Source organism: Micromys minutus (assembly GCF_963924665.1).
Source record: "Micromys minutus genome assembly, chromosome: 2".
Lineage (NCBI taxonomy): Eukaryota > Metazoa > Chordata > Mammalia > Rodentia > Muridae > Micromys > Micromys minutus.
This window is the reverse complement of record NC_137971.1, coordinates 916,693-943,578: the sequence shown is the minus strand read 5'-3', so window position 1 is coordinate 943,578 and position 26,886 is coordinate 916,693. Positions and strand designations below refer to the sequence as shown.

Sequence of the window (26,886 nt, the reverse complement as noted above, 5' to 3'; positions counted from 1 at the left end):
TGTATATTTTTTTGTTTTCTTTATTTCTTGGACTTCATACAGTCTGTGAGTTGTTTTTGGGAGAGTGCAAGCCTCTGGGGTTAGCATCCCACTATCAGTGACTGCATATTATGTCTGTTCTTTTGTGACTGGGTTATCTCACTCAGGATGATATTCTCTAGATGCAGCCATTTTCTTAAGAATTTGGTTAAGTCATTGTTTCTGGTGGCTGAGTAGTATTCCATTGTGTATATGTACCACAATTTTTGTATCCATTCATCTTCTGAGGGACATCTGGGTTCCTTCCAGCTTCTGGCTATTATAAATAGAGCCGCTATGAACATTGTGGTGCATATATCTTTGTTGTGTATTAAAGTGTCTCTGGGGTATATGCCCAGAAGTGGAATAGCTGGGTCTTCAGGTAGTACTATATCCATTGGCTCCCTAAGTTTGTTTGTTTGTTTGTTTGTTTGTTTGTTTGTACGAGTTTGTTTATACACTCATTGGCTCCCTAAGTTTGTTTGTTTGTTTGTTTGTTTGTACGAGTACACTATAGCTGTCTTTGGACACACCAGAAGAGATCAAACCCCTTTACAAATGGTTGTGAACCATGATTGGTGGGAATTGAAATCAGGATCTCTGGATTAACATTCAGAGCTCTTAACCATGGAGCTAGCTTTCTCTAGCCCCCAATATTTGGGCTCTTAATTACTCACTCACTCTTTGTATAGAGACAATTTACATATCACTATAAGTTAATAAAATGGTGATTATTTTAAGTCTAAAATGATATAATCATGTTCATGACTCACTTTTCACATATCCACATATGGTCTTGCCAGTTATCAAATGACTGCCAAAGCCTCTTCGCCTTAGGACTGTGAACACACATCTAAGGGCAGTGATTTCCCAGGTACCAGCTCTCTCTTTAATCTCATTAATTCATTCCATCATTCAAGGAGTATCAGGGAGAAGGGGTTAAAACAAACGAGCCCTTAGACAACCCAAAGTTATTGTTTTCTTGAGTTACAACTGTTTGTCTAGCACAATCAGACCATTTCCTTTTCATAAACAATCATAATTTAAAGAAAGACATTGTTGAGAGATATTGAGAAAGGTATTTTCTAGCCAAATCTGAATTTAAATCAGTCTCCAGGTACTATAGTATGTTCACCTTTTACTCTAATTATTTCCATTGATATTACACAAAAAATTAATCAACTGCTTTTACTGTGTGACTAATAGTCATTTTACTTCCAAAAAGAATCAATAATTATTTTTAAAGCATTAAAGTCACCTGTAAAATCAGTAACAATTGAAAAACTTTCTATTTATGACTAATCCATTATAAACAAAGCCAATCTTAAAAATACAATCCTAGAAAAAGTACAGTCATGCTGAGAACAGATAAGGGATCCAAGGACCTCATAGGCTATGCTAGACCAAAAAGATCAAACATAAAATTGATTTTAAACTGTATGCTTATACAAACAAATAAATAAAATCCTATCCTTTTTTTCTTGTACATATGCTTAAAATTTCTTACATAAATATAAAAATGTTCTTTTCCATTAAAAACTTCTGAGAAAAAAAAGACTGAAAAGGGTTTATAGTCAGCTCTGAAGTTTTATGCTTATCTTTTTCTACCTTTACCAATTCCCTGACATATTTAACCTAAGCCAGAAAAATCTTTTCAGCAAATGAAGCATGACAGCCTATAAACAAACGTCTTGAAGAACTCTGCAAGGTCACATATATCCCATGTTGCTTTTGGTTTCCCATCTCTTCTTTGCTTCAAACCTAAAATGAAGAGCATAAAAATCTCAACTTACTTCTAAAATAAAATACTCTACTAAAGTGACATGTTTAGTAAGCGCTCAAAGCACTGACACTTTCACTGACAGCACTGGCTGAGGCAAGGCCCCCACATTGATAGCCTCACAAGACCCTGGGGAAGTCGCCTACAAACTGGATTCCATGGATGAGCAGACTTTCTACAGTTCCTACCGAGTCAACAGAATCATGATTTCTTTTTTCTTTCCAACTTTTAAAAATTATTATTATTTTATGTGTCTGGTTATTTTGCCTGCATGTGTGTATTTTCAATATGCATGCCTGGTCCCTACAGAACCCAGAAGAGGACATTAAGTGCCCTGGAACTGCACGTATGTCCTTGGAACTAAACCCTGGTGCTCTTAAATGCTAAGCCTTCTCTTCTATCCCAGGACACAGGTCTTAAATAAACTTACCCCCATGCCAGTTTCTTCTTCTTTCGAGCAGCCTGTGAATTTTCAGCCTCTTTTTTGGCTTTAACAAACTTGTGGCAGGCAATTGCTTTGGCAATTTTTACACCGAGCTAAGAATTATAAAAGAAAAAAGAAAAAATTGTAAAAAGAAATATTCTAGCCAGTCCAAGAATTATAATAGTACAAAAACTTGGGAGTATATGGTTCAGAAGCCATGTCTAAAAATAAGAAATCCTATGCTCAGGCCCTTTGAAGGACGCATAACAAATCTATAGATATGGCCTCAATTTCTCTCCACTACCCAAATATTCTCTGTCCTACCTGCCCCATCTCCCTCCCAAACTCAGACCTTTCGAGGTCCACTATGGTAGTTATGAGGCCCTTCAAGCTCCCTCAGCAACTCTGTAAACTGAGCAGGAATTTGCCCTGATAAGGCTGAAAACAGACTGACAGAGACATCAACTTTCTTTGCTGTGGGCTAGAATTACAGCAGCTCAGTATGGCCACACCAGTTATCTCATGCTGATCAGAGGCTCTGATTGGCAGTCACAGATGGGATTAATGAAACATGGGGAAGCTAATTACTACTTCATAAATACACTCTGCATGATGGGCAACAGCTTTTAAGTATCTGAGAGAGAAAAGAATATAGGGGAACCAGAAGTAGCTGGGTCCTGGAGTCCAGGACCCAGCTGTTCCTGGGCAGTGGTACTGCTCAGGCTTCCCTGACTGCTAACTGCTGCCCTGCAAGGTTCACTTAACATGAACCCCAACCCAGATGTCTTCTCTAGCTCAGCCTGTAAGTCTCTGTTTCTGCATTTCTCTAGCACTCTCCAGGATGCAAAGCATTTCCTAGGAAGCACCCCTAGGCAGCAATAGCGGTACACAAGTTTGATGTAAACTGTCCTTCCATGTGTGTGTGTGTGTGTGTGTGTGTGTGTGTGTGTGTGAAGCCAGGTTGGCATAGTGGACACACCTGGACTCCCAGTAAAAGGATCATATCCAGTGAGGCAATTCGTATGTACTGCACAGTGAGCACCAGGCACTCAGCAATATACAGCTACACTCTATCTCAAAACAAAGAAAGCTGTATAGCAAATTGAAAACAAAGCTTTCAATTCTGATATTTCTTGGATTTTCTATTCTTTCATTCAACTAAATAGATATTAGAAGACCGGCAGACCTGTAAAAGAAGGACACACAGACAGCCAGTCAAATTAGCCTATCAAAAGCTGAGTTTTAGAGATCTGTTTGGCAGCTTAGGAAGGCATGGAAGGAACTGAAGAGCTCAAGTAGAAGATGTCAGCTTAGGAAGGTGAAATCTGCAGCGCTTGACACATCACTCAGCTGATTTTGGCAGATCTCTAAAACTCAGAGACACCTTCTCTAGGGCAAAACATACAGCTTGCAAGGCAGGGCAGGGTAGGAGACCATGACACAGAGATCCTGTCTCAAGCAAGATGGCAAGTCTGAACCAATATTCGATGCTATTCTTATTCTATCTACATCTGAACCATAGACATATGTGTGCATACATGTGCACACACACGCATACACACACACAGAGAGAGAGAGATTTTAAAAAAATGTTAACTGCTAATCAAGAGGCGGGGCATCACTATACCTCAGGAGAAAAAGAAACTCAGAGAAGGTGCTATTGTGTCATTTTTCACTAAGATGAAATTCCCTTCACTGAAAACCTATGTACTTGTCCTACGTAAAAAAGACTTAAGTTACCACCAGCTGCTCAGGTTAGTGCAGTGGCCAGTGCAGTGTCAAACAAATCCACAAATAGCAACGCCTTAACTTTTATTTGTTTCACTTCAGTCCCAAAGGGCGGGCTGGGCCCTCATACATCTTGTGGTACCAGAATGTGGCAGAACCAGAGGGTCTCCTAGACATGTTTCTCATCAGCGTTAATCACATAGCTGCAGCTAAGTGCAAGGAGACTGAGAAGTGTGGGAATAAAACTGGACACCTGAGGAGCACTAAGTGAATCTAAGAAGTTGTCTTCTGTCACAAAAAGTAGCTGTGACCTATGTTTAAGATGCACAGCAAGATACCAACACTCATGTGGATGACAATCTCTTTCCCCACCCCATTCCCTGAATATCTGTATTTCCTTGTCAATTCCACCCCTTTACATTACAAACCAAATAAGATGCCCCAGTGGTGCCACCTGTTAACAAGTGGCACTCATACAATAAGCCAGATGAAACAGTGATGGGTCATACAGTTTACTAACTCCCCAGGTCAAAGTCCTCTTTACCTCTCAGCTACTTTGTATTGTATTTAAATTCAGTAAACTACCTTCGGTAAGAAACAACATGACAGAAACCATATTTGCTATACACCTGTTACCATGAGGAAGTTCTTTCCCAAACTTGTAAATCGAGCTACAGCTCTGTATCACCAACTTCTGAGGTCCTGTCTGAGCTGCCAGACATAATACAGACAAGTCAAGATGCTCCAACGGACTGGCGCTCCACCTGACCATAGCCAAATGGAAATGCTTCCAGTGTTCTTACAAAGCTAAAAATAAAGCCAAGCACAGAATCACCAGCATTTCGCTAACATTACAAAGACCACAATCAAGCCACAGAATAACCTTTTAAGAATTCTTTATAGTGCACAGTGGATTCCATACCAGGTTCCTAGGAGCACTTTCACACAATGCTCCTAAAGAGTGAGTTTTCTACCCACTTTAGACTAAGGACCAGGTTAAATGGAATGTTCTTCACTCAAAACCAATAAACACTAAAACAAGGCAATTCGTGTGTGTGTGTGTGTGTGTGTGTGTGTGTGTGTGTGTGTGTGTGTGTGTATGGTGAAAAATCTGTAGTAGTTTTTGACCTCTGCATGCTTAAATGAATGTGTTTCACTTATCTCTCTGTGGAGAAAGAAATGGAAAAAGGATATTTAGAAATACAAAGGGATAATAAGGCCGTTAATGAAGAGCCCATCAAGAAGAAACAGTTTTTTTAGTCAAAATGACAAACCTGAGTTTCAGAATATAAAAGAATACTGTGCTGTACATCTCTATGACAAACAAATAAAACAGGCAGACTAGAATTACCCTTTCACTTCTATAAAAGGAAAAATCCATATTCCTGGCCTATGTAAACACCCCAAAAGCTTGCTCCATAGCTTTTATATTAAATAAAGAAAAAATAATAATAAAAACAGTTTGGGGTCATCAGATAACTACAGTAACACAATGTGAGAAGACTTTTTTAATGAAAAAAAAAATGCATACAGAATTTCTTGAATGTGTAGCCAAAGTATCAGCATTTTCCATATAGAACAAGCAATATTTTGCTGCATTTTAATTAAGGTGTCTAAACATTATCACAAAGAACTGCAAATTGGTCAGAGCGAGCGGCAAGGAAAATTAAGCTCTAAAGGCTTTTTATCACCATATTTCAGGAACCAAGGGTGTAAAATGTTCTAATTTGGGATATATTAAAAGCCATAAAAGGTCTTTCAAAAAGATTAATGGTACTTTGCTTGGATTTAAGATAAGGGCTTTAGCTGGTTGGAAAAGCAGGGCCCTGGCTGGACCCTTGAGGCATTCATCTTTACAGCCACTTGGAAGATTTGTGAAGGCGTCTGCACAACCTCGAGCAAAAGCACCGCGACATTTTTTTAATTCCTTTCAATTTTACAGGTCCAGTGTGTGTAAATCATATTGGGTCATAAAATAGATATAATGGCACATCCTTATAAACACAGTGGAGATTTTGTAAAAACTTCAAAATAAAGTTAGTACCTCTTGCAAATATTGCCATAAAGTTTCCCGATAATCATTTGAAACATCTGATTCCGACAGCTTAATTTAACACAACTATAAACTGCTTATCCATTTTATAAAATATTTTAGTCATCTCAAAATTACTAGCTTGTAACAGAGTCATGAAGTTTTTCTCCCTTTTGAACACTTTCAAGGCACTTATTTTAAAATACCAATTATCATACTTTAACTTTTTATAGAATAATGGGTCTCTATGAAAAATATTTATGCCGTTCTCTTTTGTTCTTTAATTAAATGAAAACAGATGTTTTCTGAAGTAAAGCGGAACCATTACTGGAGTACTTAAAGTGTTAAGGTCTTTAATTTTTATATCAGTTTGGTCGACAATTCCTGATTGTCTTTACTCAAGCTCAACATTAATGTCAAGCAAGTTACCTAGGAGACGAAAGAGATCAAAGAGACAAAAAACCCTCCAATGTCTGATTAATCAAGCCTGCAAACAGCTTATTTCTTTTTGCCTGCATGCAAGTATGAAAATGAGATTCTGGGAGCCGAACATTGTGCAGATTTGTTCATTCTTATCAGAACAAAGCCAGCGGCAGCTTATTTCATGGATCATTGGCACTGTCATCAGCGCTACACAGAACGGGTGACAGCTCCTCATTTTGAAGCTTGAACAAAATTAGCAAAAAGTCGGCACAAATTAGCCTCTCATCTTTTTAGTAATATGACATTATTCATTTACTTTTTATCCAATTTTTAATTTTTTCCTTGTCAGCTATCCCTTTCTAGTGTCTCTCGCATGCCATCATAAAATGCCTTCTGAAAAACAAGCAAAGAAACAGTCAAAGTTGAAATAACACATAAAGTTTAAGAGCAAAGAACAAACATTTCCAATGGCCAGTTCTGTTGTATTTTAAAATTAAGTTTCAAAACTTCGCAATAATTGATTTTTTAAAACAGCTTAGGATGCCAGTGTATTTTAAGGACATAACAAGGCTAATGGATTTCATGCAAACCCACCCCAAAATGTCTAGCAAACTTTAGATGCTTATGTCACATTGGTTCTTTCCATGGTCACACCTGGGATGCCAGAGTTCTGACAACAGCCCAAGCTATGGCCCACCTCATCATCCAACAGACTTTTCAATCAAGTTCTTTTCTTTGTATTACTGTATCTTGTTTCATGGTCATCTTAAGATGTGTATGAATATACAGGCTGACATGCTTGCCTATGTTTGTATATCATATTAGTGTCTCGGTGTATAACTATATACTTATTTCCTGCCAGTTTATTTCAATCATAACCAACAAACCCCAATTTAAAACATACTAAGAAAATAGATACACAGATACACATCTATATGCATATGATATGACCAATATACTCAACTTTGATTTAATAGTAAAATAGTTTACATAATACCTGTTTTAATAACTTCAAATTATATGTATATAAATATACAATATTCTAACCAAAAGGAAAAAAATGTTACACTGTTGAAACTACTCCTGGATATTGACATTTATATTCAAGCAACTTATTTCATTCATAAAGAGGAAAAAGGTATTAAAAAATTAACCATAAGCTGTTAGATGCTTTACACAGCCCCCATAAGAAAGACAGTTTTCTGAAAGAACTGTAGTACTGTTTTCAGCAATTTCTTTATCTCTGTTCTTCTAAGTAAGAAAGCCTATTAACAAGCTTTGAACTTAAAATCACATTTACAATAATGTGCCATCAACAGTTTTATAAGCTAATTAGAAAAAGATTAATTAATGACTGGCTGCTAATAAAATGGCAATCATGAAGAAAGAAACCAAGGGTGCTAAGCTTCAACTACCACCAATTAAGAGCTAATTACAAACAAATTATATATGTGTTTTGCTGTGGGCTTTAATTTACTAAAATGGTTTTAATTAAAAGAGAAAACATGCTGATTAATTGAACTGTAGAAAAAAATCTACAGTATAAACTGTGCTTTGTCTGTCTCTTTAATTAGACTTGTAACATCTGAAATCTTTTTTAAGGTTAGTTAAAAGCACAGATAAACATAATTAAGACAGCGCATAAGGAATGCCACTCAAGGTGAACACCCAGCCAGGCCCCAGAGGTTAAGAAAGCATCTACACCACAATGAGACGTGAAGGAGCACACCAGAAAAGCAGAGAGACGCCCTTCCATAAAGGCGTCTCTTACTTTTCTGAGACCAACAAGCTCTGTCTTCAAAGCTTCGGGATTTTTTATGGGAAGGAAAACATCTTTAGATGTAAATGAATTCACCCAGTTCTTCCCTCACAGGGTCAGACAATACTTATTCCATACACTGTGCTAAGTTCCTCTACATGTAACAACTGACTTATTTATTAGAGTTAAGGAGAATAAGGCTTAAAAAAAATTAAAGCTACCATTTTAGGCTGCCAAGACTATGTGCAGACAAGAGGATAACACAGAGAAATGTCTGAATTAAAGAATACTGAGAGATGACTGAAGTATTCAGTTCTGGATGATCCTCAGCAGATACATACTGCCCCAAGGATGGCACTCAGAACTGGTAGAGTTGCCTAGCAGCAACAGTCCATTCCCTGAGAGGGCTTTTGCTCCCCAGTGCCCTATCCTCCCAAGTGCCAATCTACCAGTGAAATACACCAGAAAGAAAATGCTGCTAAACTGTTCTAATACTAGAAAGAGAAGTCAGTCAAGAAAAGGTCAGGACTGAAGGCACAACAGTATTAAGACACAAAATGCATTTGCCAGCACCTGCGGATATCTACAGATGACTCTAAGTAAAACCTACCACCTGCTTTAGAGAAGACTCAGGGTTCACAGTATTTGTTAAACATACCTCCAGCTAACTACAATATCTCCTTTCCATAAATATAAAATATTGGTTGGAATAAAGATGCATTACGTGTGTGTGTGTGGGTGGGTGTGTGAGTGTTTGGGAGTGTGCACGAATGCACGCTCATAAAATCCATACTGTATTTTTACTGTTATTACCCACTCTTCAGATGCCAAAAATCACAATATTTATAACTAAAGAAAAGATCTGACCTTCTTTAGCAGGGCTGGATGTTCTAGCAATAAATTTTTATAATGGCTAATTGGAATATATTGCTCAGTGCTGTGTATGAACAGTTTTAACTCAGAAACTTGGTTTCAAGATATTTCTTCCCAAAAGAGTATTTATGAAAATAGAACAGGCCCATTTTTGTCCATATTGACACTGGACAGATTGAAGTATATCTGAGGAATATATTTAGTTAAAGGCACAGTGACTCATTTGAAGGTGGGAACATTGCTTTACTACCAAGTAAAGTTGGTTTTTATCTCCACAAGATATAGAAAAAAAGCCTCTTTTACAATGTGTAATACTCCAACTGAATTTCAAAGTACTTGTATCTGCAGCTCTCTACAGCTGCAGTTCGCCTTATGATAAGGACAACATCAGAAAAGACAGCTGAGGATAAAAGGTGAAAGATGTTATTTTCAAGGATCACAGTCAATCAACAGAATGTCCTGCCAAGTCAGGGGTTAGTTTAGGCAGACATGCCCCAAACAAGAAAGAACCATTTTTTTTTTTTTTAAGTTGGAACAACTTCATCAGTGTAATATAAGTGTGGAATGGGCAGAGGGGCAGGAAGGACATTCTCAGATTAGTCTGTAGCTACAGAGCAGACACTGAAAAGACAGGCAGGCTTAGGATTAGACACGAGACACTTAAGTTACCTTCTTCTCCCCAGCCAGATTCCAAGTAAACTCAGTCATCACAAAAGTAAGGGTCACGTTTCTGGGAAATTTTATGCTTTGCTGTGTCACAATAAGAGCGCAGCAACAGCCTAATTTTGACATACTCTCTTGAGGGATGTTTTCAAGGTCTATTCACAGGCATGGTTCTACTTTTAACTTCATTTTTCACAAAATTGATGCTGCCCTACTCACTTCACAGGCTTTTAAATGTTAAACATCAAAATGAGCTTCACCTATGGCTGGAAAGGGCTTTAAGAACTCTGGGGTCTGTGCCTCTGAGCAAAGGCTTTATCAGCAGGTCCCAGTCACTGGTTCTTGAGAAAAGCAAACGGTGCTGTTATTAAAAACCAATCTACCTGAATTTCAAAAGGACACCTACCATGCATACATACACTCTATTCATAGACGGTTTCTGCCCCAAACTCACACTTCTGTAAAATCCCATCTCATCTCATAGTGACTGGTCTAAGGGATGAATCTGAGAATCTAAAGTTGGCAACATTTCCTTGACTGGACATTCCTTGACTGGGCACAGCACTGGCTTCATTCTGAATCTGTGTCACCATAGCAACCATGACCCAGCATTCCTTCCAGTTATCTAAGATATAAATGACTGGTTTTTCTTTTGACCAGAATTCATTAAACACAATATCGGAACACAGCTTTACATATGTATCAAAGTAAAAGGACAATTGAGAAAAATGTTATCATCTGCTGAGAAATGGTTTTCTAAAGCAATCTCATTTGTCATACAGTATGACAGGAAAGGTCAGACCTTAAAATAAAATGCTTACTCAGCATTATAAAATTTCAACTTCTAAAACAACAAAATAAGAAGACACCAAACTACAATTCAAGTATCCTCAAAGAAAGTCCCCATTTCTAAAACCTTAGAGGGATCACTCTGAATGCTTTTTCAGTTAGTTGAACATATACGTAGCAAGGACTCACCAGGACCAAGGTGGAATGATTAACACAAGGCTGGTACACAATAATCCATCCAACTCCTTCCCACACCAGCACACCATTTAGAAAACTGCCCATATTCATGAGATTTTATATGGATTCAGAAAACAAATCTATAATACCTCACACTTAGGCTAACTATTAATCTTGGTTTGCCAAGTAATAAAAGTACTGTCAAGAGGGACTGGAGAGATGGTTCAAAGTTAAGAGTACTTGCTACTCATGGAGAGGACTAGAATTCAGTTCCCAACACCTACACCAGCTCCAGGAGATCTGACACCTCTTCTGGCTTCCTTGAGCACCTATACTGACTTACATTTTTGTGAGCAAATGAACACACACACACACATACAATTAGAACTAAAATTATTTTTAAAAAGTAAAGTCAAAAGTTGCTTTAAAGATCTAAAGTCATTTGGCAATCACAATAATAACTTACAATAAAAAACACAATAAAAGAACAACAGATGCTGAACTAGATGAAAGTATAACAAGGGAGTGCTGTACTTACTCATCACAAGGGGAAACACTCAGAGCTGTCACCCTCATTAAAGCCAAACCCACAAAAAATAGCACAGAGATAGCATGTGCCTCTGGAGAGTCTGAGAAGGATCATGGCCCTTGCTGTGACTCACTCTGAGGAAGTACTAGACAAGACAAAACTGAGGGGTGTGTACATACTGGCCACTCCTGAAAAATAAGATGCTATTCTAAACTAATGGAACATAGCAACAGAATACATGTTAAGAGACCAAGATGTGCCTTTGCTAGTATGCAAATCAATGCAAATCGACAGTATATGGACTAAAGAAAAACTGTTTTTCAAATTTTACAACTTCTTAAAAAATTCAATTTTTTTTGTGGAAGTATGTACACATCTAGGTCAGTTCTTCCCTTTTACTATGTTGATGTCAGAGACCAAACTCAGGTCTCGACCTATAGATGAGAGGCAAAAATTCACACACACACACACACACACACACACACACAATCACAATGGTCATAAATGGTGGATTTTTAGACAATTGATGATGGATAAATGCAACAATATTTCCATAGAATAATCAACTGAAATAGAACTTTCTAATTTCAGATTGGAAAACAGAAAAACAAAGTAAAACAAAACAAAAAGTCTGTGAGTTAGATAGAACACTAAGAAATGACCAGCAATTTGAATAGATGAGTTATGATGCTTTTTATGTGACTAAACAGCAGGGAGTGTTATGTGCTAAGGAGAGAGGGAAATAAATACTAAGAATAAAAACTAGGAAATGGATTTTTCATGTTTTTTTGTCTATAAAGTGGAAGAAACTATAGAAGAGGAAAATACATTAAGTGTGAGTGACAGTTCTACTGGACCCCACTTTCAAGGACATGAGACAGAAGCATCTTGTGACCTTCTACAGCTGGAAATATATGAAACTATATCTAATTTTACTCTACTGTGGACTATAGGAGAATTAGCTAAAACCCCACAAGACTGAACATTATGCACATATCTACAGTGAGAGACAGTAAGCAAGGACTGAAAAAGGCTACAGGGTGTGACTGCAGAACACACAGCTGAACCCAGAGAGGATGAACTGAGCACTATGGGAAAAAACACCAACCTCAAAATCAAATAAAGCAAAAAAACCTGCTGTAGACCAGGTAAAACTACGGTCAAATATCAACTATGCATAATTTTCATCCTAAGTTTTAGACCAGAATAAATTTAAAACATTAAAGTAAACATAAAACCTAGATTTCAAAATAAACAGTAGAATAGGAGAGAAGTAGGAGGGCAAAAAGAAAGCTAGACTGCGTCTGACTTACCTCTCGAGTAGCTAGCTGGTTGCTGAGCTCCTCAGCCTTCTCAACATCCCACTCCTCCACAGCCTGGTCAATCCTCTTCTCAAGGCCCGACTATAAAGAAAAACGAAAATCAAATGATAAGCAAGAAGGAAAGCACTCACTTGCTAACCAAGCTGTCTCAGGACTAAAGCAAATAAATGCCACTTCCATTCGACCCCCTCAGTAACCCTATTCAGGTCTGAATCAATTCCCATTTATGGATGTTTCTGAAAGATTCAGTGGCTACTCAAGGTCCCCAAATTTCTCAAACTAACAGTAAAAAGGAGATGCAAATTCAGATTTGTGGGTGGGGGAGGTGGAACCAGACCTTGCTATTCCCTAATAACAGTAATGTTAATGACACCAATGGATCAAAATTGTGGAGTGTTCACCAGATGGAATCTGGGCTTATTCTACAAAAGCTGTGACTTACATTCTTACAACTCCATGAAATGTTAGCTTGTTTGCAAGAGGCAGAAATAGCCATAAATTACTCAACTTGGCTGAGCCACCTACATCTAGGTCTGCAGTCTGAATTCTTAACCACAGCCCATTCCTGCAGTTCCAACACCTCACTCCATAACCTTCCACCATCTTCAGTTAGGCCTGCTATTCTGACTACTATACAGGGAAGAAAGCAACAAATAATTACTTTATTTTCCTATGGAAATATTTAATTTACTAAAAATACTTCAAGAAATCAAAAATGTAAATGTCATAGAATTACCAAACTAGGTAGGGCTCATCACACACTTATCAAAAGATAATCAGATATAAACAAGGTCTAGCTGAGAATAGTTCCCACAGAACACAAAAGTTTAAGTAATCTAATATATGCTTCTTAGAAGACAACTTTATCTTAACAGTGGCCTCCTATTCCTTCATTTCAACACAGTGAGTCCTGGACCTCATACAAACTTCTGCCTCCTGATGCAACAGCAGAAGTGCTAAGAAAAGCTCTCCACCAATAATGCTTAGTCAAAGCAGGCAAGAGAGGGCGATTTTGCTCCTGTGCTGTTGCTGAGATGAGACTTTAGTAACTGCAACATAACCTACCTAAGAAGACTAGAAGCAGAGGCCAGTGAGCACCTCACCTGATGTCTGGATAAAGATTTATCACAACCCATCCAAGAACTTAAGTAGTCAGCTAGCTTCCCACAGTAGCTGGAGACTTTCATTAAAATAACTGCCTTTCATTATTTGACTCAGGCCACATGATTCTAATGCCTGTTTTCTACTCTTGTACAATCTCCAGAAATTTCCTTGTCTTGTATTTCTGCAGAATTTTTCTTAGACTGGTGCAAATACTATGGCAGACTCCTTCCAAATACATCTCATTCTCAGGAAGCTCTGACTGTCTACTCAAGGCCTGTGCCACTCCAACTGAGGTCTGTGTACCAGCTCTCACTTTCCAATAGAGTAAATCTACAAACTGTTTATTTGGCTTCATGCAAAGCTAAGCTAAGAATCTTGTACCAGAATGCAGATCAACTACCTAGCTAAGAAGTTTATCTAGATACCTCTTTCTCAGTTCATCTTTAACAGTGCTATACTTCCTATTTCTGGCAACATGTGCCATCTGATTGATGTTACCAGTACCTCTGACATACTTCCCTTTTATAAAAGCCTTCCCTCATTCCCATCTTGCAAGATTGCTGGTGAAAAGGTAGAGAAGCCTGATACAAAGGAGAAGAAGAAACCTGTGGCCAAGAAGGCTGGTGGGAATGCTACTGCCTCTGGGGCCTGGGCCACTACTGCAGCCAAAAAGGGTAGCCCTAAGGTCAAAAAGCCCATGAAGGCAAAGCCCCATTACAGCTGAAACCCTGTCCTGGTTAGAGGAATTGGCAGGTACTCCCAATCTGCTATGTATTCCGAAAGGCCTTGTACAAAAGGAAATACTCAGCTGCCAAGACCAAAGTTGAAAAGAAGAAAAAGGGGAAGGTCCTTGCTACTGTCACAAAAACAGTTGATAGGGACAAGAGGGGACAAGAACAGTGGCACCCGGGTAGTGAAGCTTCAAAAACTGCCTAGGTATTATCCTACTGAAGATGTGCCTCGGAAGCTGCTGAGCCATTGCAAAAGCCCTTCAGTCAGCACTGAGAAGGCTGTGCTCCGGCACTACTCCTGGGACTCTCCTGATCATCCTCACTGGGCATCTTCAGGGTTCAAGGGTATCTTTATCTTGAGCTCTCAGTATAGTAAAATTAGAAGTTTATAGTCTCCATTTAGAACTTATTATTTAATCTATAACGAAAATGAAGTTATATTTCTTCAAATGTCTGAGACAGATAAAGAAAATGTTAATATCAAATTTAATTTTCTCGTATCACAGTCTGAGGTAGCTGAATACCTCAATTCATTGTTTACCCAAGCAATATCCAGACTAGCTCCACTCTTCCACCTTAGTAAACCTGTCCACTAATCCTAAGACTGCCACATGTGTTATGTATAGTACCCGTGCTCTCTCCCGATTATCTAGGCTTCTTACCTTCCTGTATACAGTGTCCAGAGTAAACCATAGATCCCAAGACCTGCATAAATCCACATACTGAACCATTCTATTGAATCAACTTGTTAATGTCCCTCGTTTACATATAGATTAGCACTGAATGTCAAAAAAGGAAGGAATAACTCCTCTATCTTAGAAAATCTTATAAATTTCTGAACTTAAATAAAGGTAAAGTATCACCTGAAAATAAAACCAGGCTGGGGAACATCTCTCAGTGGTAGTGACTAAAATAAATAAAACTCTGGGTTTGATTTCTAACACTGCATGTAATCTAGTATAGTGGTAACATACACTTGTAATCCAAACATTTGGGAGGTAGATATAGAAGAAGTTCAAGATCCTTGAAGGTGCATTCCTTTAATCCAAGTAAAGGGAGGCAGAGTTCAAGGCCAGCCTGGTCTCAACAGTAAATTCCTGGAGACCCAGAGAGCTAGTAGTTAGACCTTCTCTAAAACAAACAACAAATAAACAAAAGAAGTTGTTTAAGGTCCTGCTTGACTACATAATAAAGTATAAGGCCAATCTGGGCTTGTCTCAAAACCAAATAAAGAAATGAGTTAAAATCACCAATCTACCTTGCCCCACTCAATCAGTCCCCATCCCCTAAGCACTCAGGAAAAATGTGTTCACAGTTCTGTGTGCTTACTCTTAAGCCTCAGCTTCCCAAAGACAGTAAGATTACTGGCTGAAATGAACAAAATTTATTTCTAGAAATAAGATCCTACGTCTCTACTACAATTTCAACTTTGTCTAATAACAGTTCTTCTTAAAAGATAAAACAGATTCTTGCATTCTTTCTTCTTTTATACAATCTCTCTCTCCTACCCCCCCCCACGCCCACTCCCCAGTTTGGTTTTCAGACAGGGTCTTACACTGTACCCCAGGTGTGTAAAACTATCTTTTAGTCTCCTGTAGTAATTGTCATCTTGGAGGCTTACGGCCTCCATCAGCTAATCTAGGCCTCCATACCATTTTATCTAAGCCTAGAATGTTTTCAGCCTCTGAGACTTATTACTGAATAAGTTCACCTCTTCCTCATTCTTTCTGAGCTCTGGCTAGCTGGTCAACTCAGTTGTTCTGGCTCAAATCTCCTCTCCACACTGGCTGATTCAAACTCTTGGCCTCTTTGGCTTTTGTTCTGCTAGGTCTCAAAATAACGGTGGCAATATGGTCTCATCTTTTGGCTCCTTCTCATGCTCTGGCTTGTTCTGTCCTCACCAGTGTCTAGCTTGGTCATTCTTCTCAACCTGTCTCTATACAGCTGTCCTCACAAAATCGCCTCTTTTCCTCTTTTCCATCTCTGCACTGTTCCTCAAGTACCTTCTCTTTGTTCTCTTCTTGTGAGAGTTGAACATAACCCATTCTGCCAACTTCTTCTCTAATTTGTCACTCTGTCACTCAATTAGACATCACTTTCAAAGTTTCAAACCTTCCTTGTTTATAAGTAAAGGTGTATACTAAGGGTATGCCTATATTCCAGACAAAGGGATTAAAGGTATGTGCTAAGGACTAAAACACAACACAACCAGAAACAGTTTGTTTTTGTTTTGTTGTTTCAGTAAATAACACAATCTCAGGTTTCAGTGTCATCAAATATCCTGCAGCACAGGTTGGCTGGGAAGTTACTGCGCTACTCATGGCCACAGAGTTTTTAGGCATAATGCATTATGATGACTGGCTTGTTCTTACAATTAGTAAAAGAAAAACAGAATAGTTGCTTTGGGCCTTGAAAAACTTTTATCCTATTTTGTATCTATTAAGAATAAGCATTTCAAATACATTCAAAATTCCTTTATTATACATGCCCATCACCATTAGAAGACCATAAGTTAATAGCACTTTGCCTAGAATGCTGCTAAGAAAGTCAAAGGAAGTAAACCTTCTAATCAGAATTCAGCAATCTGGGTCAATCTAAACTACTGAGCAAATGCAGCAACCATCCAGTAAATATTAAATGTTGCTCTTATCCCTGATATCAAGATGACTTTCCAGTGAGGTTACAGACTGCAGGGGCTTAGATCCTAGACTCAAGAATTCAACTCTGAGTTAGTAAGTTGTTTCATCAAACAGGATTTAAGAGTCCAAGCTTTTTGGACTTTGAGAAAGACCCTCAAAGTAGTCCTGACTTACACAAGATCTTCCAGAAGCTGGAGCTGCAGGCTGCTACTATAGCTGCAGTGCCTGACTGCACTCTCAATACTTTTACTTGAATGAGAATTAAGCATAAAACATCAGAAAACAGGTATGTTTAAGAATGGCAATTTAGCTACAAGTGGAAATTTTACCTAACAGCACTATGGAAAAGGTTCCCATAAGACAACGGCTGGCCTCTAATCAACAAATAAAGCTATTCTACAGATGTCAAGAATGCACAACAGCAAACGTGTATAGGATTTCACGAGCACTAGGCCTAGGGAATCACTCCACATGTGCACATGAGGGATTCCTTTTAATATGTGACTAAAGCTCTTTAAGCCCAACTATATCACAATGTATTTTTACATAAATCTAACTGCTAAGTATTTATTTGGATAATATATCCAATATCTAAAGCATAATACAAACAAATTGTCTACTGAAATTTGTTTAATTATGACTGAATTTAAATAACCAGAAGCAAAATGATGCAATTTTTCCATAAAGAAGAGGAAGGAGCAACATATAAATATAATCCTAAGTTATATATTTGGAAGTCACATGTGATGATTTTGTTATTTTATATACAAGTCATATAATAAATTGGAGCAAATGAAGTTTAAGCCAAGTAATACTAACCTTCTGCTTCTTCATTTTTCCCAAACCCCTGCACCTGCCTCCCATATACTCAAGTCAGGTTTTGATCTAATCTATATATATATAGAGTTCCATATAAAGGTCTAAATGGAAAAAGTATTCTGCCACAAAAAAAAAAAGTTTGAAAAAGCTAATCTATACAACAACACTTTCCTCTCATGAATAACATTAAACAAACATCAAAGACAGTAATAAAAAATTGATAAAAGTACCTGTAGTTCTCATGCCTAGTGTCATTTGACACACCCAGGACTACCTCAACAATGCTGCTAATAGAACTGATTCATCTATAGAATACTTAAGACATTTATAGTGAAATGAATGAGTAAAACTTGCTCTTCATAAATTCCCATGTAGATATAAGATGATTATGCTTTGATTACAGAAGTACTGATATCTGTACTAATACAGATTTAATACAAAGCACACTTTAATACAGCACAGAGTATTAGGAAGACTACATTTAGGGAGTTACAAGTGTCCCCACTGTGTGGCAAGCAGGAAACAACAGTGTTACAGTTCACACTCTGGGTTGAGCGTCAGTCTGTCTTGGCAGTGCTCCAAGGAAGGGTATGACAGACATGAGATTAAGAAGTTTTGTTTTGCTTTACTGTTCTTGAGGGTTGAGTGAAAACAAAATAAAAAGACTTTCTGGTAGCAGATCAGCCTCTGCTCCAGAGAATAAAATCTAGGCTGGAAATCCATATTTGTTTACACTGCACCACGTGTACACTGCCTGCACAGTCCTCACCAGATTCTTAACTATCTGTTGGACTTACATGTATTCATAACTTTTATCGTGGTGTCTCCAGTATGGACATTTTGCTTTTACTTTTTTTAAAAAGTTTATTTACTTTGCTGGTCTCACAGTAGAAGCCCCTGCAGGTTACCAAAAAGAAGCTTCATGTAAAAACTATGCCCCCAACCGCAAGAGTGAGTGCATACTGTGGCATGCAATTACACTCCACCCCCAGAGAGGCTGAAACCACTCAGCTGCACTAAATCCTCCCTTTCCTTTCATGCCTGAGCTTACTTGTGGAATATAAGCACTGGCTAACTGTAAGCCTGGTCAATAACAGTTTCCCTGGTTAGAAGACCCGTAACTTTCCTCCCCAGGTATCATTTATGCAGAGGACTCTGCAGGAAGAGTCCAAACGCACACAATGGATGCACCTGTGACTACAATCAGACAGACCACAGCAGTTTCTGTTAAATGCAGTTCACACTTTTAATTGCTGTTTTGACTTTTCTAGAATGCCTGTGAGACAAAGTGCTAGGTGCTCAGATGGAGTTCTTCACATGATAGGATGAAGAATCCTTGTAACTTATACAAATTAAATGCTACATGAGTAAGAACTAGTCGTATGTAGACAGCACCGAGATTATACAACTTCAAACAGAATTGTGACCCCTTATTCCTCTCACCCTAGGGGCACTGGATTCGAATGCTCTTAGATTTTACCAGCACTGCCTCCCAACCTCAAATATGTGGTTCTTACTTCAAGGCCTGTCCTGTCCTCATTTCCAGAGATTAACAACTATAAATACACACTGCAAGCTCACACACTGCTGAGCCCCCACCTCATTACAGTCTTCACTCACTCACTCCTGCCCCACATGAATTCTGAATAGGTTCTACTCTAAGTCTTCTCTCTGCACTTTTCTCAGTTTTCTAACTAGAATTATTGTGGTGTCATCACTTGAAAAAAAACCTACCAATGCAAAGGTAAACACTTTCAATTCTGCTTTCACATTAAAACTGCAAAGCACTCACACCCTTCTCCATCTTCAACATCATTCTCACTCAAGACCCTTATCCTGTGCTGAGTCTGCTGTTCTCAGTCACTGTAACTGCATCACCAACTACCTGTTCTCCACAACAGTCAGGGACTCTCTAAGCACACGGTTAGATCACGTCACTCTCTTAAAGGTCAAGTGCACTGTAAATAAAGCCCACTTCCTGCATCTCTGAGGTCCCACCCATGTTTGGAAGTTCTACAGAATTATCTTGAGTCTTGAGCTATCCCCCTCCTGACTCAGTCCAGCCAATCTAACCTTCTCACTAGAGAACAGGTCTCACACTAACCCTCTAGAGTCCTCTCACCTATGCTTCTACAGCCTCAGGCTGGTCATTATAAAGGCTCTCACCACCTTCCAAGTTTCACTGAGACAGCCTCTTACAATAGCTTTCTTTCACTACCTAAAGCAAAGGGAGTGAGGCTCTCACAATAATATTTTTACAACTTGCTCTTTTGAACAGTTTTAAACTAGAGAGCCACTTGTTTATCTACCATCTTTTTAGTACACAACACGACACTTTAGGTTTCTAATTATATGAATTAATGAACTAGTATTTTAGGCATGACTAATCAAAAATATGTCCCACTAGCTAAGGTAAAATATAATAAACATAAAAGGCTCTTACCTTCTCAACTTTTTTCTGTTTAACAGGGGGTTCAAATCTATCATTGGCTCCAAAATACTGAGTAAGCTCTTTCCACTGGGTCTCACTTGAAGACTGCTCACTGCAAGAAGATAAATTAAGTCTGTGTATATAAACTTTGGCTCTTTTTACTTTGTTTATTTTTAACTGATTGCAGTAATTAAACTTCAATGACTATTTCTCATATCTGATCATTACCAAAGGTAAGTAATGCAGCAATCTAGAAAATTCCACAACACTGCTGAACAGTAACTACTTTAAAATCTACCTACCTGTGGGATTCCTTTTCATTCTTCAATTTGCCTAAAAGAAATTTAAAGTGTAAATACTTAATTATGCAGCTATTATTTCAAAATATTTTAAGAAATTAACTCAACCAACTTAGAGTTAGCACAACTAACAACCTAAATTTAAAAATAAACACCTTTTCTGGAGTGTTTTCTTTTCCTCTGTCTGAATCTTGGCGTTGAATTTTTCATTTCAGAATTTTTTTTATGCAATTCTTGAAATTTCTATGTAAAAAGAGAAAAAATGTGTGTATAGTGTATGTGTGCACTGAAGATGAGCATACAGTTTAAAAATGAACAGACACATTAAATAAAATCCTTATGCTCTGCCATTTCTAAAGACACCAACTAAGGAATTCTGTTCTTGAGATACTTCAGTCTTCACAACTCTCAGCTGAATTAGGACATTCACTGGTTTCGATATAAGCTGTCTGATAATGGAGAATGAAGCTCAATAACTCATATAATTAAAGGAAGAAATAAAGAAATAAACTCATTTATCATGTTAGGTAGATAATCCTATGAAGTAGATAATCCTATGAAGGCTTTACTACGTCTACTTATATAAAATAAAGGACTTAAAGTATCCAACAGGAAAGGTACCGAGGCCCCTCTGCTGTCCGCTGCATCCTAACACATTGTGCCAGCAGCACAGAGGGCACATGTACACATGCATACTTTGCTAACAACACAGAGGAAACCTACATTCCACATGTTTAGGGGAATCCCAGAAGGACACTTCTCATATGCATTTGCATCAGCCCGTGTCCCCGTCTCTGGCTGGCCTGCTGGGCAGTCTGACACCGCTGGCTCTGCACTGTTACCAGTCTTTCCATCTTCCTGTAAATTGAGTTCTGAAGATTCTGGGTTCTCTAGTGTGATTTCGTCTTCAGAATTTGACTCAACATCACTTTCATTTAGTCCAGGTGGTAACAGCCCACTCCACATCTTTTCTTCTAATAGAAGAAAGGGAAGAATGAATTCAAACTCAAATAGTAGCCATGGAAACTACTTTAAAACCACTCACAGATACCTCAAGAGACCAATATGTCTGCCAATGATCTAGGAACAGCCAATTTAAACTTTAAAATATGAAATGGGTTTTAAATTTAAAATAGATAAAACAGAACCTTGACTTTCTAAAGGATGAATTATTGTGCTAAACAAAACTCAGTAAAGCACTCATGGCTCAAGAATGTCAGTAAGAATTAAAAACGTATTTTCTAAAATTTTTATTTTGTTTTGTTGTTCTTTTACTAAGACAGGACCTTACTCTAGAGCCCAGACTGGCCAAAAATTCCTAAAGACCCTTCTGCTTCAGCCTCCTAAATGCTGCAACTAAACACATGAAGCGTCACAGCTAAGGTAAGGCTTAAAATACCGTGCTTCTAACTGCACCCACAAAAGAACAAAATAAAAGTGGATATGTCAGCTACACTGAAGCATATATAACTTTAAAAAGGTGTATTGGCATATTGTCTATGAAGCAGGAAAACAAAGAAATTGCACACCTATGTTTTAAAGGGTGTAGTATGTGCCAACAAGATGGCTCAGCAAGTAAAGGCACTCGCCACCAACACTTGAGTCCCACCACACATGGTATGTGAAAACTCCTGCAAGATGTCCTTTGACTCTCTCTACCTGTGTGCTATGAACACCCATACACATATAATATATAAATGTAAAAGAATATAATCAACAAATAAAAAACATGGAGGTAAAAAAAAGATATCCTAGTTTTAAATTTTACACTGTTTGATAAAATAAACCAAATGACATATAAATCTAAAATTTAGCAAGCATACAGCCTTCTTTAGTAACAATAATATGCATTTGGGAAATAAGTTCAGCATAGTATTTGGCGTTATATGTATTGCCCAATGGTATAATCATTAAGTTTCATGAAAATGACTTTTAGAACTGGTGTAATCATGTGCAAAGATTATCAAAGTTTCATTTGGTCTCCATAGCATGGCTTATTTTCCATGCGACTGAGCCCAAACCCACTGCACTTCTCTTGGTTCTGTCATCTGAAGGAGAAACAAAGCTATCTCGCTGGATGTCCTCATTCTGTGGTCACAGGTGTCAGGGTCTGCATTACTCTGAATTATACATTTCTTCTAAGGGCCTCCTCACACTTAAAGAAGCAATTGGTTTTGTGTTTTAGGATAGGTTTATCAGTCCTTGATTTTCTGAAACATTCTCTTACTTTTTAAGAAGACTCAACTGGACTCCTGACTCCAGTTCCATTAGAGGCAGAAGGAAATTACCTAACAACCCTGACCCTCAGTTTCTTCATCTATAGCACAGGGTAATTACACTGGTTAGTCTGAGGAATAAATGAGATACAACACTCAACACCATCCAGGAGGTTCTAGGACCTCAACTAATGTGTGGCATTAATTTTTTAAATAAACTTGAACTGTGTCTCAAAAAAGGGGAAAAAAACAACAAATGTTCAGTGGTTCTTCCTATTTTTAATGTAACCATGAAATGCATTTTTATCACTCCTAATGTGGAAAAACCTGTAAGATACCTTTGAAGTTTCTAATATTTGTGGTATTTCATTTATCAACTGATACAAATCCTGTTTCTCCCCGATCTCCAGTCTGACACAAAGCTTCTCTAAAAAAACCTGGTACTTGGCCTTCTGGATAGAGCAATTTTCTATACAGAACTTATGGTCAGCTCAAAGTACAGACTCCCAAATAATGTGTTTTGACTTACAAAACCTGCATCTCCCTTAAACTTGGTCTGTAGGTTTTAAAAGACACGATAAAGGAAGTCTTGAGATATGCTGTGAAATATGCCAGCAAGGAGAACACAGTAGTAAAGCATCTGCACCGTCTTTAGGTTCATTATCTAGTTGAAAATATTAAAACTGTAACAAATTTCAGACATGTTTTAAGCGTACTGGGGCCTACTACAGAAGTACTACCCATTGTAATTTTCACTGCATGCTAGATACTCTCCAAGAGTTTGGGAACTAAAGCACACACAAGAGGAGAACCAGGAGCTTCACAGAATAGTATCTACGCCATGGCATGGAAATGTCACTCAGCCTGGACCTTAGATAGCATGCCAGACCTCTATTTGAGCACATAAGGAGTTTCACAATCTATATTCTGGGTATTCAAATGTGATCCCCAACTAGAGCAGTCTCAGGTACCCCACGGAAGGTATCTTTCTTTCCTCATCAGTTTTCAGGAAGCTACCCCAGTTTTCAAGGCTTCTTGAACTTTCTCAAAATTATGTTTATTGACTGCTGAATATGACATCCAAAACTGTCTTTAATATGGTAAATACCTGGCTTGATAGTTTCTCAAATGGACCTGAAGAAAGAAGAAAAGTTAAAAGATCCTCCAGACCCATACTACAAAAATCAAGTAAGATTTAAAAAAAAAAAAAAAAAAAAAAAACTCGGTCCCTTAAAATCTTTAGTCACACATCACCTTTCTGTGAGACTGGGGGAGGGGTGGCACAAAACAAAAAGAAAACAAAGACAGATGTACGGGAGATTAAGGTCTCTGCTGATGAACACAGTAACTGCTGGTAATAAGCCTGCAAAATGGAACTGTCCAGTTAAGAAGCTCAACTGTAAACTAGCCATTATGGAGAGGCTGACTAGTAATTTCTGCCTTGGGCTCCTGTTTGAAGATACTGTCTTTCTATTCCCGGCATATACATGTCATTCATGTTTTCCAATCGGCGCCCTATCTGGCCTCCTGTTACTCCTGTTTGGGATTCTCTAAAGTGTGATTATTTCTTTGAAGTGTCTCTGTCATTCCTTTCAGAGTATATGTCTTTATTTTAAGGCAGAAAATCCTACATTAGTCTCTGAGAATACTCACTGAGCCATTCTAAAAAGATGTGGAATACAGACAAACAGAAACTCAATTCTTCTATGTAGATTATAGCCAGGCCCATAGCACAGAAAATGAATGAAATTGTAAGCTTTCAGTTTTTAGCCTGTAACCCAGTATTTAATTTAATCATATCCTCAAGAAAGATGTTAATGAGCCATAGTCTTCCTTCCTTCTAAAGTTTGAAATATCACTTGTTCAGTTCCTACACTCATGACCACTGCACTTAGGATTTATTTCATCTACAAACTATTTTGTGTACAACATTCGACATAGCTTCCAGTTATGGTCAGACACCATTGCTATGAACTGAGTGTATTTACATACTGTTCTAAGCCTAAATAAAGAGGGCTTTCTTTCACCCTTGAAAAACAACCATAGCCACTACTGGGCATACTTTGACAGAAAACAATGCATTTAAAACAAAGTGGTTCAGCACCTGGTAATCTATGTTTTCTTATAAAATTTTATAATGAAAGTACTGGAAGTCACTAAGCTAATTATCTGGATTTTTTTTTTTTTAATCCAATTATTTTACTTTCTCCCTGGTAGCACAGTACTGTCTATCTTTAGGTGAGAAAACCTAAATCCTGTAAAGCATTACTCTCATTCTTTATAAAAAATTAAAAAGGGGTTTAGTAAATACCTTCCCTTGAGATACAGAAACAATAGAGATTTTAAAAAAATACCAATATAAAAGTTCTATTTTGTATCAGGTCTGAAGATGACAAAAATAGTCTTGCAAGTCAGATGAGTTCTATCCTGAGCATGCCATTGTATTTGTCTGGGTCTCCATTCTTGCTAAACTCTAAAGTGAAGGTATGATCAGATACCAATGAGATGTCTCATACACACCTTTAAAATGTTTGTGATCTCAAAATTCCCAGTATCCTAAATACCCAGAGCTGCCTTACTCTTTGGTCAACATCTTGTTCTTTCTCTATCACGTACTCTTGTTTAAAGCCAATTAAAGCAGCTTCTCTCCTGTACCTCAAAATGAAGACCAGTTTTCAGAGGCTCTGCACCCCGGCCACTGAAAGAACGGCAGGAAACCAAGTTACAACAAAAGACAGAAAAGCAGCAGGAGAAAAACAAAGCAGACATGACATGTCACACACCCACACAAACCAAGAGGCAGGCATTAAGCCTCATCACAACACTCATTAGAAATCAACAGCAACCCTTTTTACAACCGGCCAAAAATCACTGTGATCCACTTATGCCCGATGGCTTTAAATTATGAACTTCTAGAGGGCAAAGTTGGTGATGAATTCTTGGAAACAAAGATTTGGGAGATGGGCCAAAACAGTGGTTCTAGGCTGTAATTATATGATTGGTAAAATTTACTAATAATTTTCTGCACTTTTTGCATATGAAAAACTAGCTAAGATATTATACTAAGTAACACGCTGAAAGTCCATTTGGAAATTTGAGAAATGTATTTCTAGACCATGGCACCATTTACATGCAATAACCAAAGGATAAAATCTGTGCATCCAACAAATTTTCTGTCTCTACTATGCCAGAATTTAAACTGTATTTCCATCAAGTGACTGTCTTATGTATTCGACTTTAAAAAACTACAAACATCTTAATTAAATCGTATTTGTAAAATAATTATAACTGCCTTCCTCTAACCTATAACAGCATAATAATTTAGTTCCTGAACTTTGGAATTTGTTAACTGACTTTTTCTCTGTCGTTTCTCAAAACGACACAGAAAACACGAAAGGAATCACGGGCCTGAGTTCAGATTTACTACACAAAAACTATTTACTTAAGCGGAATTTCTTTTCTTTTCTTTCTTTCTTTCTTTTTTTTTTTTTTTTTTTTTTTTTTTTTTTTTTTTTTTACTTTCAAGAATGGGTGAGTTTGAATTAAAACAATATTTTACAGGGAAGGCCTGGAAACCACTTTCCCCAGAGACCTTCTCTACCTTGTTTGGAAAGATTGAAACTATGCAATCCATGCTACTTACAAATACTTACAAAGTTCAAGACTGAGAGGGTGGCTCTAAAAGGCACACCCCTTCGCGCTCGGCCAGGCCCTACAACTTGAAACTCGGCGGCACTCGCTCGGTGGGAGGCCGCGCCACCCTCAGCTCGCGAGCCCCGTCAGAATCCGCACCCAGACGCCGGCGGCGAGCCTCGCTCCGGTTAGCCGAAGTCGCTGTCCCAACACTGAAAGTGCACCAGGAGCCCGCTTCCGCGCTCCTCGCTCGCCGGGGACCGGATGGCAACCTCACGATGCCGTCGGAGCCGAGCGGGGCCCTCCCGAACCCAGAGTTTTCCTAGCCCGCTCTGGCATCCGCACAGAAGATCTGCAAGGACGAGCCGCCAGGCCTTCTGTGTCGCCCACACTGCCTCGGAACCCAACCGGACAGGCCGCCGCAAATCCTGCCGCCCAGTAGCGCCGCGCGAAGCCGAACTTAGACGCAGGAAACAGCGACTCGGCGGCCATCTTAG

General features: G+C 38.3%; 1 protein-coding gene and 1 pseudogene across 3 annotated transcripts; one reads left to right on the top strand and one right to left on the bottom strand.

Annotated features, from left to right (window-relative positions):
* Positions 1-258: 258 nt before the first annotated feature.
* Positions 259-26,886, bottom strand: FAM204A (family with sequence similarity 204 member A). 2 transcript variants are annotated; one of them, XM_080911186.1, is made up of 9 exons: positions 26,410-26,886; positions 25,277-25,454; positions 21,264-21,514; positions 20,696-20,783; positions 20,544-20,574; positions 20,254-20,353; positions 12,509-12,598; positions 2,229-2,335; positions 259-1,779 (listed from the first exon to the last, which is right to left on the bottom strand). In XM_080911186.1, exons 3-9 carry the CDS (start codon positions 21,504-21,506, stop codon positions 1,728-1,730), a joined length of 711 nt encoding a protein of 236 aa, XP_080767312.1. In that variant the 5' UTR covers positions 21,507-21,514; positions 25,277-25,454; positions 26,410-26,886; the 3' UTR covers positions 259-1,727. The 2 variants fall into 2 exon arrangements, with proteins under 2 accessions (XP_080767312.1, XP_080767311.1); XM_080911185.1 differs by lacking the exon at positions 25,277-25,454.
* On the top strand, positions 14,097-14,712 carry LOC308418178 (large ribosomal subunit protein eL6-like; annotated as a pseudogene). Its single transcript has one exon. The product of its transcript is annotated as a large ribosomal subunit protein eL6-like (transcript).